Source organism: Melospiza georgiana, chromosome 21, assembly GCF_028018845.1.
Source record: "Melospiza georgiana isolate bMelGeo1 chromosome 21, bMelGeo1.pri, whole genome shotgun sequence".
NCBI classification, from domain to species: domain Eukaryota; kingdom Metazoa; phylum Chordata; class Aves; order Passeriformes; family Passerellidae; genus Melospiza; species Melospiza georgiana.
In genome coordinates, this window is record NC_080450.1 from 340,172 (window position 1) to 352,272 (window position 12,101).

Consider the following 12,101-nt stretch of genomic DNA (forward strand, 5'->3'; position numbering starts at 1 on the left):
CGGTCCGGGGCAGAGGAGCGGCCCCGGCCCGAGGGACTGCGCGCTCTGAAACGCGCGGTGCGCACCGGGGACACCGGCGGGCGGCCGTGGCTGCTGCCAGAGACGCGGCCGACCCCGTACTTCGGTGGAGCGGCGGCGCTCGCCGGGGGCCGGGCCGAGCCGAGCCGAGCCGGGCAGGGCAGAGCCGGGCCGAGCCGAGCCGGGGCGGGCACGGCAGAGCCGAGCCGGGCCGGGCCGGGCAGGGCAGGGCAGGGCAGGGCAGGGCCGAGCTGGGCCGGGCCGGGCCGAGCCGGTGCCCCGGAGCGGAGCGCGGCCCCCTTAAGGCCCGGGGCGGTTGCGCCGGGCGCTTCATGAATGGAGCCACGTGACCCAAATATCACGTGACGACTCCGTGAGCGGCGGCGGCGGCGGCTCGTGAGTCCCGGTCCCTCCCAGCGCGGCCTCCCCGCCCCGCCCGGCCCGGCCCGGCCCGGCGGCCCCGGCAGGAGGTGAGCGCCACCGGCAGCGAGCGCGGGCGCGGCCGTGGCACCGGCCGGGGCGGGGCGGGCCGGTCCCCGGGGGCGGGCCGGGGCGGGGCGGGCACGGCGGGCCCCGGGATGGTGGCCGGGGCCGCCGCGGGGTCGGCGGGTGCCCGACGGGCCCGCCATCGCTGACTCACGGCGGGGCGTTGGGGTCGCGCCCGGCCGGCCCCCGCCCGGCCCGGCCCCGCTCGGCGGGCGAGCAACAGGTGCGCGGGGCCCGGGGCCTGCCCCGCCCCGCCCGCCGCTCCCGGCTCCACCCCGGGCAGCGCGGGTACCCGGCCCCTCCCTCCTTCCCTCCCTCCGCGGCTGCCGAGCGCCCCGATCGTGTTGCGGCCCGGCTGCCCTCGGGCCGAGCCTGTCCCGCTCAGCCCCGCCGCGCCTCGGGGCGCTCCGGCTCCGCCGGTGCGGCCGCGACCCGGCCCCGGCGGGGCCTCCTGGTCCCCGTCCCTCCGGGCGGCCCCCGCCGCGGTCTGTCATTCTTCTCCCGGACGGGAGGGCCGGCAGGCTGAGGGGCCATCGGGGCGCTCGCCCGGTGCCCAGAGCAGAGGCAGGCACGGCCCCGCTGCCCGCGGTCGGTGCCGTGCCCTCGCGCTGCTCGGTGGCCGCTGCCGTGCGGGCGGAGGTGCCGCTCCGCGGGGGCTGCCCGGTGGGTGCTGGGCGCTGCGGGGGCCCCGAGCGGAGCGGGCTCCCCCGGCACTGCGGTGTCTGTCTGTGCCGGGCACGGCTCCGGCTGTCCGGGATGTGTGAGCCCTGTGGTCGGGGAGGGAGTCGCGGAGCTGGCCCGTTGCTTTAGCAGTGTGAGCAGAGCTAGGACCAGCTGGGCGGGCAGATTCCTTGTGGAAAAAATTGCTGTGAAGTGCTCAGGGTCGGATGACATCGCCAGCGGAGCCCAGGGTGGGGAACACAGCAGGCACTGTTTTAGGCTACACAGGTAATTTGGGGAGTCATTGGATGAGACTGTGTGAGGCAATTTGCCGGCAAGCAAATAAAGAGTATGAAATCCACGCTGGGAGAGAGTGTTTCTGTGCCGTGCGCCCCGTCACTGCTGACAGACAGACAGACAGACACGCTCCTGTGCCTGCCGGAGCCCTGGGGAGCACAGCCCTGCTCTGCCCGCTGCAGCAGGGACATCGCCGTGTTTACGCGGGCTCGGGGCAGGGTTCTGCACCAGGAGCTGGAGTAGGGCCCGTGCTGGATCATGCGTGCTGCTGTCAGCTCCCGTGTGCTGCCGCTGAGCTGAGGGGAGAATTGGCTGTGCTTGTGCTGAGTTCAGGCCTTTTGAGCTCTGGGGAAATGTGTCGAGGCTGCAGTTTCTTCATTGCAGCCACAGTGTTTGGCACTTTTCAGTGTGATCTTTCTTCAGGAAGCTATCAAAAGCTGATCCATCAGCAGTCTGGAGACTAAGGCAAAGTTTGGTCTCTGCTATGTAACCCATTCTCTGGGTGTCCTGTTTGTGAGCTGCCAAACAGCCCGGTTAAAACGGGACCCAGGAAACTCTTTGGGTTGTTCTTTCCGTTCTACTGGCTGCTGCTCCTTGGAGAGGTGGGATCACCAGGTTTTTGGGGCCACTCCTGTGGCAGCTCTGATGGCTGTTGAGAGAGGCTCCTGCCTGGGAGGCGTTGTGTTAGAGTGCACAGAGGCAGGAATGAGGAATGCCTGCCTCTGCTGTGTGCAGCTCTGCCAGCAGTTCCCCAGCCTGCTGAGCAGCATCTTCCCAGTGCCCTGCCTGCTGCAGCATGCGTGTGCCCCGTTTGTTTCAGTTTGGGTCTGCTGTAATGAAGGCAGCCTGTGTTTACAGGTAGCTGTAAATTCTTTAGTGCTGCAGGGCAGGCAAATTCCTGTGTCCCACTGCCCATACCTGCCCTTGACTCCTTCCACTTACAGGAGGATGGGGCACAGAAGTGCTGCAGGGGCAGGCACGTTGGTCTCTCCAGCTATTCCCTTTCCTCTCCCCTTCTCCCAGCAGACATGTTGTTTACCAGGTAGGAACAGAAGGAATAAGCAGCAGTCTGGGAAGGAGGGAAGAATTGATTTTGTGCAGCAGTTGCTTGCATGCTGCCTGTTCTGCCTCACTGCAGCTGCCTTCCTTGGGCAGCAGATGACCGTGGCTATGCCGGTGTGGTTGGGGGCAGCAGACATCTTGTTGGAAGGAGCATTGTCCTCTAGGTATGTATAAATAGCCTGGCTCCTGGCAGGCTGCAGGCTTCAGGAATATCTCTGCTGGTGTTCTGGGGACTGCTGGTCCTGTTCACCTCCCATAGGTCGTAGATGCACTGGAGGGAGCCTGTGCCACAGCTGCTGAAAGAGCACTAAGCCCTATTTGCTGATGTGTGCATTTGGTTCTGGTCTGTAACTGGACATGAGTCCTGCTAGGAGCAAGGCAGGGGCAGACAAAATTGTTGTTTAACACCTGCAAGATGAAAGGGGCAGAGGCGCCTGGAGGCTGTGCAGGAATGCTGGCCAGGGCTGCGTGGGTGCAGTGTGGGCTGTTTGAGGCACAGCCGTGTCTGTCAGGGAGTGTCTGTGTGCATCAATTCCTTGGGCAGTGTAGTAGCAATCTGAAAACCCCGAGGGGAGGAGATATGTGGGGAAGGAAGCAGGAGCCTGGGAATAAGTCTCTGTAAAGCAGGCCTGGGAATTGCTCTTACCACTTCTGAAGTCTTGTTTTCCATGGCAGGGAAGGAGTCTGCTCTGCTCTGGTTTTCAGCACCTTAAATCTTTGTTTTCTTGTGAGCACACCTTGGCTCTTAAGATAAGGAGGAAGAAGGTGTTTCTGGGCTCTGGCATGCCAGGGATGGACAGGTGCCTTCTCACAGAAAAGACCTACAACTGGGGTCACTTTTGTATGACTGGGAGAGGTGAAGGCTGCTGAGGCATCAGCCCAAATTTGTGATGGAATTCCAGTGTACCCTTGCTCAGGGTTATGTCTTATTGAGCCATCCTTGGCAGCATCTGGAGTCTGGTAGGAGTGGGGAGCTCCTGGGCTGTGCTTGGGCACCTGTTGGAAGGGTGTGTGAGGTGAGCTGCCCTGCTTGGCAGTGATAAGGACGAGGCTGGGAGCGAGTGGTGCAGAGTGCCGGCCTGCTGAGTCAGCATGACTGGCCTGGAGCAGCCATGCTCTGGACCCTGCCTGCTGCTTGCAAGGCTATTTTTAAAAATGTGGCTTCCAAGTCTTCTGACTCCTCCTAGTTCTTTAATTTCCCCCACCATAAACAAAAGCAGCATTGCCACAGAGTCTCCGTGGGAGCAGAGGTGTGTAAGGGCAGCAGGTTCTGCTTAGGGACACTCTGCTCATTGTGAGTCCAGCCCAGCTGGCTGCTTGCTGATTGTCTTCCATGGCAGAGTCCAGGATGTGGAGTGCCCCGTGGCAGAGTCCAGGATGTGGAGCACCCCGTGGCAGGGGCCGGGATGTGGAGCACCCCGTGGCAGGGGCTGGGATGTGGAGCACCTGGGGGTGTTGCTGCTGGACCCTGCCAGAGGAATGCCGTGGGCTCTGCAGTGTCCCAGGTGCTAATTTGACCTTCCTTCCCTTGCAGAACCCAGCTGCCAAGGCTGTCGTGTTATGACGACCCCCAACAAAGGAAACAAGGCCTTGAAGGTAACGTGGCGGGGGAGGAACGGGGCGCGGGATGGGCGTGGGCATCACCTCAGGCTTCACAGGTGTGTGCTGCCTCTCCCCCAGGTGAAGAGGGAGCCGGGCGAGAATGGGACCAGCCTGACAGACGAGGAGCTGGTGACCATGTCCGTGCGCGAGCTGAACCAGCACCTGCGGGGCCTGTCCAAGGAGGAGATCATCCAGCTGAAGCAGCGCCGGCGCACGCTCAAGAACCGCGGCTACGCGGCCAGCTGCAGAGTGAAGCGCGTCACCCAGAAGGAGGAACTGGAGAAGCAGAAGGCAGAGCTGCAGCAAGAAGTGGAGAAGCTGGCCTCAGAGAACGCCAGCATGAAAATGGAACTTGATGCTCTCCGCTCCAAATACGAGGCCCTGCAGAACTTCGCCAGAACCGTGGCCCGGAGCCCCGTGACCCCTGCACGGGGGCCTCTCGCCTCCAGTATGGGGCCCCTCGTCCCTGGCAAGGTGGCTACCACCAGTGTCATCACAATAGTGAAATCCAAAACGGACGCCCGGTCTTAGTGAAGCGAGCGTTGCCTGAGCTTGTCTGTGCAGGGCAGTTAGGCACAAAACCAGCCTGGAATCCCCAAAGCACAAGCCCTCCCCACATGGGTCCGGGTTCCTTTGACTTGGCCCAGGACTGGCCTGCTGATCGCTCCAGTTTATTTTGTTGTGTCCAGATTGGTATGAGCAGTGGTGATGCATCCCTTGTCCTGTGCAGACAGAGCTTCCCACCCAGCGGTCTGTAGCCCTCGGGTGCCCTGGGGACAGGCTGTGAGATTTTGGTTTTCTACCCAAAGAAAATCTGTGCAGCATGCCTGAGAGAAGGGTGGAGGAGTGGCCCAAGGAAAGCTTTCTTCCTGGGGGCTGGGAACCCTTATTTTCGGTTACTTCCAAAGGCTTTATTCCATGACTCTTCCAGGTGGTGCATCTCAGTGCCTGAACCTGCTGCTTTTGTCTCCTTTGGTACCTGTAGTTACAGTTGGAGTGTTCTGTGTCCTAGGTTTTATTCCTTTCTAGGTGTGCCTCTGTGCCCTAGCTGTGGGTGTCCCTCGGGCCGTGCCGTTGGCTGTGTGAGCTGGCAGTGCTGGGGGACGGCGCTGCCGCCTGCGGAGCCCCCGCAGGGAAGGAAGGAAGGAATGAAGGAAGGAAGGAAGGAGGCAGCAGCGGGACTGTGTGGACTGCAGGCCGGTTTTGTGCCTAATGTGTTGCACTGAACAAGACCAAAATCACTAGTTGTTCCCGTGTTTTGAGGGTATCAAGTGTCTCTAGTGTGATGGTTTACACAACCAGTTTATGTGGTTAAATAGCCCTTTATTTAAAGAGAGAAACATCATTTTAAGAATTATTAAATTATCTAAGTTTAAAATTGGACAGAAGAGAGAGCGTATTTATAGTCAGCTTTTTTACCTGAGAAGGCGAGAATATTTGACCATATGAGTGGGGAAATATTCTCAGAGACTTTGCTAGTTAAAAGTTAATAAATAAATAATTTTAAAGTTTCTCATGAACCTCCTGCAAACTGTTTGTGGCTCTGAGGTTAGTTTTTATAAAGAGTTATCAGACTTTATTTATAAAACTTAGAAAAAGACAAAAAAAGAGGCAAGTCCTGTTTGATATCTTTTTGCAATTGTACCAAAAGTGACTTATTCATGACCTGGCTAGTTTCTGTGGTGTCCCCTGGTGTTGGGTGCTCTCTCCCGAGCTCTTGTGTGGCGCTGTGGTGTGCTGGTGCCTTTGCCATGTGCTGTCATTTCATACTGTTGTCGTTTTCCCTAAACTCGACTGAGAGGGTGAGTTGAAATCTCTCTGGCTTCTCCAGAAGGGTACTGGTGCACAGGCGAAGGCGCTGCTGCTGTTTTTGGAGCCAGGAACGGCTGGCTGGTGCAGCGAGGCCTGCCCCGAGGAGCTCCTGCTCAGCAGCCGGTGCCAGGCCAGCTCGGGTGTCTGGGGAGGAAATTGCTGCACTCTTGTTGTGCAGCAAACCTGTCAGAGAAGTACCGCAAGGGAGACTCGTCCGGGCTTAGGGGAACGCTGATGGGATTGAGCTCTGGAATTAGATACTGTGGTCAGAACTTGTGTTGTGCTCACCTCAACAGGAGGGGCAGCGTGGGACAGGCTAGTCCTGGTGTCTGCACATTGCTGGCCAGCGAGCTGTGGCAGGATCACTGTCCTTCCTGGGGTGGCTTCTGCCCAGGGCTTTAGGAGAGGGCTCAGACTCACAGCTGGCATGCAGCTGGGAATCTGTCTGTGGCCAGGCTCCGTTTCCACAAACACTTTGACTTCCCTCTCCCCTTCCCAAAGATCTGAGCTGATTTACTGAGTTTTAGAGAAGCAGGGCATGAGGGGGAAGCCCGTGTGATCTCCTGGCTGCTGAAGATCTGAGTGGAGGGGGCAGACTGGGGAAACACGAGTGAAGCCACAGTCTGGTGGTGAGGTACAGCTGTCCTGGATAGGTTTTGGGGGTGTTTCTGAGTGCTGAACTGATACTGCTGTCCCCTGAGCAGAGGGGCAGGCAGCCTGAGAACAGCTGCAGTGTGGCAGGAGAGGAGCAGGTAGCTGATGGGGATTTCCTGCTGGAGATCAGCTTTGCTCTGATTGATAGGGAGTTTAGGGAGTTGTTTGGGATGCTTTTCCAAGTAAACTTCCCAAAGGAGGAGCAGGTTAGAACATTGCCTCCACACGTCCCCCTTCTGGCCCTGGACTTCCTCTTCTCTTCTCTGAAGTGTCTGGTGTGCCACTTGCAGCCATCCACCACAGCCCACACACTGCGTAGCACTCAGCAGGCTCTGGTCTTACAGCTGGTTGTGTGGTGGCTGGGACAAGTGAGATTTTACAGAACACAGAGGCGTCCAGTTGTCCTGGGGTGTGATTCCCAACGCGTCCCTCTTAGAGCCAGGCTGAGACTGAGCCAGGCAGAGCCCTTGGGACACAGCTGAGTCCTGGTGTGGGCCAGCGCAGCGGGCAGGGTGCGGACGGGGCTGGCCAGGGCCTGGGTTCCACCGCTGGAGCCTCTGGTGTCGGGAGAGCCCGGAAAGGCGGCAGCGAGGACGGGCAGCCCTGCAGCCGCGGAGAGCTTGGGTCTGGTGGTGCCGGGTGTCGGGGAGCTGCGGCCGCTGCTGTGCCGGGGCGGGCAGCACTGCCCGAGGACAGCCGCCCTTCCTGCAGCTTCCCCCGGGCCGAGGTGTGCTCGGGGAGCAGGGCGAGGGCAGGAGCAGCCGTGCCTCGAGGGAGGCTGAAGGGTGGCTGTCTGGAGGGTGCCCCTGTGCTAAACGAGCTCCGTTTGCCGCGCTGGATGTCAGCGAGGCCCCGGCGCTTTGCCCGTGCTTTGGTTTAGTTCGCAGTGCAGTGTAGGAGCAGTGATGGATGGGATGTGTCTCCGCAGTGTCCGAGCGCTCCGGTCCGGCTCCGGGCTGCCGTGCCCGTGCCCTGCCCGTGCCGGAGCCGTCGCGCCGCCTTCTCTCTCGTATATAGTGTTCTGGAGTGTGACAGTTCTTGTTCCTGAGGTGCTCGTCCGTTTGGTTTTCTGCTGTGAAGGGTGTCGTGTTCCCGTTCTCCTTTTCCTGGTGCCGTTCCGGGCCGTCGGGGAGGGGTCGGTCCTGCCCAGCCCCGCGGGAGCGCCCCCGGCCCGCCCGGGATTTGTGTATTGTGAATTGTGTGCGGTCGCTCCCGGCCCGAGCCGGGGCTGGCGGGCAGGGGGTCCCGCCGGGGGCTCCGGGCTCGGTGCAGGCGGTATTTATTGCTAAGTTATTGCCGTTATTTATTCTGTACAGTGTCGGCCGCCTTTGTACTGACAATAAAGCGCTTCAACAGCCGCCGCCTGCGCGTCCTTGGGGGCCGCCAGGGGGCGCTGCCGCGGGGGGGCGCTGCCGGAAGCGGCGCGCGCGCGCTCCGGCCGGAAGGCGGAAGCGGCGGAGCCGGGCCCGGTGCGGCGGCGGCGCGGCGGGTCCGGGCCATGGCGGCGGGCGGCAGCCTCAGCCGCTCCGAGCGGAAAGCGGCGGCGCGCGCCGAGATCCTGCAGCAGGAGGAGCAGCGGGACCGCCGGAGACAGGTACGGTACGGCGCGGCCCGGCCCGCTCCACCCCGCCGCTACGGGCCGCCGTGACCACGCGTGTGCACCGGGCAGGTGTCCCGCATCTGGAGGAAGCCGCCGGCGGAGCGGAGCCCCGAGGAGTGCCAGGTGCTGAACGAGAGCGAGGACATCGTCAGGGAGCTGGAGCGGCGCCGCAAGCGGCGCGAACGGCTGCGGCGGCGGCAGGAGGAGGTGGGCGGCGGGGGCACGGGGAGGCCGCGCCGGGGATGGCGGGGAGCGGCCGGGGATGGCGGGGAGCGGCCGGGGATGGCGGGGAGCGGCCCCGGGCGCGGAGAGGCGCGACGGAGGCTGCCGGGCTGGCTGCCGCCGAGCTCTAGAGCCGCAGCAGGTGAACAACCGCCGTGCCCCGGTACCGGCAGCCCGCCGGCCCTCCGGGCACTGCCGGTGTTTGTCTCCGGTCAGCCGCGCTCCAGGCGCCTTTGGCTGTGCGGACCGGTCTCCCGAGGGGCTGGGTCTGCAGCTACCGGTCTCCAGGAGGATTTTTGCCGTGATCCTCCCACGAACAATGCCACGTCCTTTTCATCTGGAAACGACTGCTCATGCTGTGTCTGTGCTGCTTTTCCTGCGTGGCCCGAGCCGTGTGACCTGCTGGGTGTGTTTTGCAGGTGTGCGATGAGCCCGAGGAGCTGAGCAGGAAGGTGGCAGAGCTGGCGGCGGCCGTGCGCGGCGCCAGGCACCTCGTCATCTACACGGGCGCTGGGATCAGCACGGTGCGTGCCAGCCCCGGCCCTGCGGGCTGCTCTGGGGCCGGCACAGCGCCCGAGCCACGAGTCCTGCAGCTTCCGGGCTGCAGCCCAGGGCATTCCTGCCGCCCCGGAGATCCTGTGGCTGCAGGATTGCCCAGGCACAGCCTGAGCCGGAGGACACTGCTCTGGCTTCACTCGAGTCTCTTCCACGACTTGGTGTAAAACCTCAGACCAGTTAGCTCAGCAATGCCATATGTGTTATCTGACATGCAGAGACAGCTGGGGATTATTGGGATTTATAAACAGCACTTTGAGAATTGCTCTGTGGCAGTAGCCTGGGACAAAGCAGCAGTCTGGTTCTACCTCTTCTAATGTGTCACCTCCCCCTTTGTCTGAACTCTGTCACTCCCTTCTCTGCTGAAATGGAGCCTGACTCAGGGCAGGGGGCTGGGTGCTCGTGTCACCTGCATGTTCACAGAGATGCTGAGTGGGACAGGCCAGAATAGAGTCTAGGCAAAATAACAGAAGGCTCAAGAATGGAGTGCTGTGTAGCAAAGTGGGAAGTACCAAGGATGAAAAAGAGTTCTGGAGGTATTCCATAATCATAAAATTGGAGAAAGCTGACACTAGAAGTAATAATGAGAGCTGAAACATAGAAGAGAGAGAGAAAACTGATCAAGAGGTTTCCCTGTGTTCAAGGAACAGCTATGCTGGAAAGCTGGGAGTGAATGAAAAAGCAGTGATGGCTGGAGATTGTGTTGGCTGCCTGTGTCTAGTTGTCCTGGGCTGGCTGTGGCTGTGCACAGGAGCTGCGCCAGCCCCCCATCAGCCCTGCTGTTCTCTCTGTGACAGGCAGCTTCGATCCCAGACTACAGAGGCCCCAATGGCATTTGGACCCTGCTGCAGAAGGGCAGGACCATCAGGTGAGGAGCCAAATTCCCTGAAAGCTGATACTGGAAGAGGTTAATGGCAATTCCAACTTTTTTTCCCCGCCTTGCTTCTTATCAGGGCTGCAGACCTGAGTGAGGCAGAGCCCACACTCACTCATATGAGCATTGCCTGTCTGCACAAGCACAACCTGGTAAGATATTTTTACCTCACCTCACTTGTGTTCCTCTGCCTAAAAATGATAAACCCAGCAGGGAATAGTCAGAGAATATTGCCTCACTGCATTTTTGGCTCAAGTGGCTGCATATCCATGTAGGAAAACATGTCCAAGCCTTCCTCGGTCAGCTGGAGGCTCCGGCTCTGGCAGTTTTCCCCAGTGCCTTTTCTTTAACATGTTGTATTTGTCCCTGGTGAGGCTGGTCTGGGGAGCTGGTCACAAATCAGCCAGCCCTAAAAATGTTCATTTTAGCAGGAGGAGGTTTCTATTTAGCTTTCACAAAGGTCTGTTCACCAGGCTCTTCCCCTGTGGGTCCTGCCCTGATGTACAGGCTGTTGGTGTGGTTTGGGACACGTGCATCCCTGCTTGGAGGGATCCCTGTGTGGTTTGCAGGCGCTCAGTGTTGTGTTCCCTCCAAGGTGCAGCACGTGGTGTCTCAGAACTGTGACGGGCTGCACCTGCGGAGCGGGCTGCCCCGAGCTGCCATATCTGAGCTGCACGGGAACATGTACATAGAGGTGAGTGGCCAGGGCAGGAAGAGTCAACGTTAAGTGGCCTCACAAAAAGAGAATGTAAACTCTTGATCTGCCACTAGCTCAGAAGGAATCAGTACAAGGGCTTGGCCTGTGTGCAGTTCCTGCCTTCAGACCCTTGGGTTTGGGGTGAACTGCCTAGGAAGTGCCAAACACAGCTCTGTAGCTCTTCCTCTGTACATACCGGAACCTTTTGATTCTGACACCTCTTCCTCAGCCCTTCTCTGAAATCCCTCCCACCATGTAGCCAAAGGCTGCCTGTGGCTGGTTTTCAAAAAAACCTTGAGGTTTTCCAAGTTAGCATCTGATCCCTGATGCTTCTGTCTACAACTTCTGCGTTGTCCCCAAAAAATGCTTTTCTTCCAAGAGAAGAGGCTTGCTCCTGGCCTGGAGTGGGTGTGATGCTGTTGGTGTGACGGGGTTTCTGCTTTCGTCCTGCGCCAGGTCTGCACGTCCTGCACACCCAACAGAGAGTACGTGCGAGTGTTTGATGTGACGGAGCGCACGGCCCTGCACAGGCACCACACGGGCAGGATGTGCCACAAGTGTGGGGCACAGTTGAGAGATACAATCGTCCACTTTGGGGAGAAGGGGACATTGAGACAGCCCCTGAACTGGGAAGCAGCAACAGAAGCTGCGAGCAAAGCAGATGTGATTCTTTGTCTGGGTTCCAGCTTAAAGGTAACTTTAGAGACTCGGTGAAGATTGTTAGCAGCATTCCCTCTTGGTGATACACCTTGGTGCTGAGCAGTCTCCTCCCAAACAGACAACTGTAAACTCTGGTGTCAGGATTCGCCCAACATCTGTGATAGTCTCTCTTCCTCCCTCTTTCCCCTCCTGGTAATACATTCCTTTTCCTCTCGCTGATACGGTTCACGGCTGCGTGTGCCTGTGGCTGTGCTGATCTGCTGTGCTTTGTGGCAGGTTTTGAAAAAATACCCGCGGCTGTGGTGCATGAGCAAGCCCCCCACACGGCGGCCCAAGCTGTATATTGTGAACCTGCAGGTGAGACAGAGCCCTCGGCGCTGGGTTGGCGAGCCGAGGGGCCGTGGGCGTGCGGGGCCCGGAGCCCCCGGTCCTGCCGCGGGGAGCCGCCTGCAGCCGGCTCTGCTCTCGCTCGCAGTGGACCCCGAAGGACGACCTGGCCGCGCTGAAGCTGCACGGCCGCTGCGACGACGTGATGCGGCTGCTGATGGCGGAGCTGGGGCTGGAAATCCCGCGCTACGACCGGTGAGCGGCGCGGGCCGTGCGCGGCGGGAGCCCGGCCCGGGGCCGCCGCCGCGCCCACCGCCGCCCTCTGTGCTTCCTCCCGCAGGGCGCGGGACCCGATCTTCGCGCTGGCCGAGCCGCTGCGCCCCGGCGAGGAGGGCACGCACTCGCGGAAAGCCGTGGCGCCGCCCCGGGAGCGGGAGGAGCCCCGCGAGCAGGAGCAGCCCCGGGAGCGGGCGGAGGCGGCGGTCGGGCGGCCCGGGGGGTGGCTCGGCCGCGGCTGCGCCAAGGGCGGCCGGCGCAGGAAGAGCCGCTGAGCGCGGGGCGGGGCGGGCGCCGGT

The 12,101-nt window shown here is 60.9% G+C and overlaps 2 protein-coding genes across 2 annotated transcripts; both read left to right on the forward strand.

Moving 5' to 3' along the window:
- Positions 1 to 404: 404 nt before the first annotated feature.
- Positions 405 to 5,174, forward strand: MAFG (MAF bZIP transcription factor G). The gene is made up of 3 exons (XM_058038671.1): positions 405 to 488; positions 4,058 to 4,119; positions 4,204 to 5,174. Exons 2-3 carry the CDS (start codon positions 4,084 to 4,086, stop codon positions 4,654 to 4,656), a joined length of 489 nt encoding a protein of 162 aa, XP_057894654.1. The 5' UTR covers positions 405 to 488; positions 4,058 to 4,083; the 3' UTR covers positions 4,657 to 5,174.
- A 2,909-nt stretch (positions 5,175 to 8,083) lies between these two features.
- Positions 8,084 to 12,077, forward strand: SIRT7 (sirtuin 7). The gene is made up of 10 exons (XM_058038789.1): positions 8,084 to 8,185; positions 8,261 to 8,398; positions 8,833 to 8,937; positions 9,766 to 9,836; positions 9,922 to 9,994; positions 10,438 to 10,536; positions 10,996 to 11,232; positions 11,476 to 11,556; positions 11,675 to 11,781; positions 11,867 to 12,077. Exons 1-10 carry the CDS (start codon positions 8,090 to 8,092, stop codon positions 12,075 to 12,077), a joined length of 1,218 nt encoding a protein of 405 aa, XP_057894772.1. The 5' UTR covers positions 8,084 to 8,089.
- Positions 12,078 to 12,101: the final 24 nt, after the last annotated feature.

Bases quoted from the DNA above. Each gene is read 5' to 3' on its own strand.
- MAFG (XM_058038671.1), top strand. From the start codon at position 4,084: ATGACGACCCCCAACAAAGGAAACAAGGCCTTGAAG. The intron at 4,120-4,203 runs GTAACGTGGCGG...CCTCTCCCCCAG, and splicing joins AAGGAAACAAGGCCTTGAAG to GTGAAGAGGGAGCCGGGCGA.
- SIRT7 (XM_058038789.1), top strand. From the start codon at position 8,090: ATGGCGGCGGGCGGCAGCCTCAGCCGCTCCGAGCGGAAAGCGGCGGCG. The intron at 9,837-9,921 runs GTGAGGAGCCAA...GCTTCTTATCAG, and splicing joins CAGAAGGGCAGGACCATCAG to GGCTGCAGACCTGAGTGAGG. The intron at 11,557-11,674 runs GTGAGACAGAGC...TCTCGCTCGCAG, and splicing joins TGTATATTGTGAACCTGCAG to TGGACCCCGAAGGACGACCT.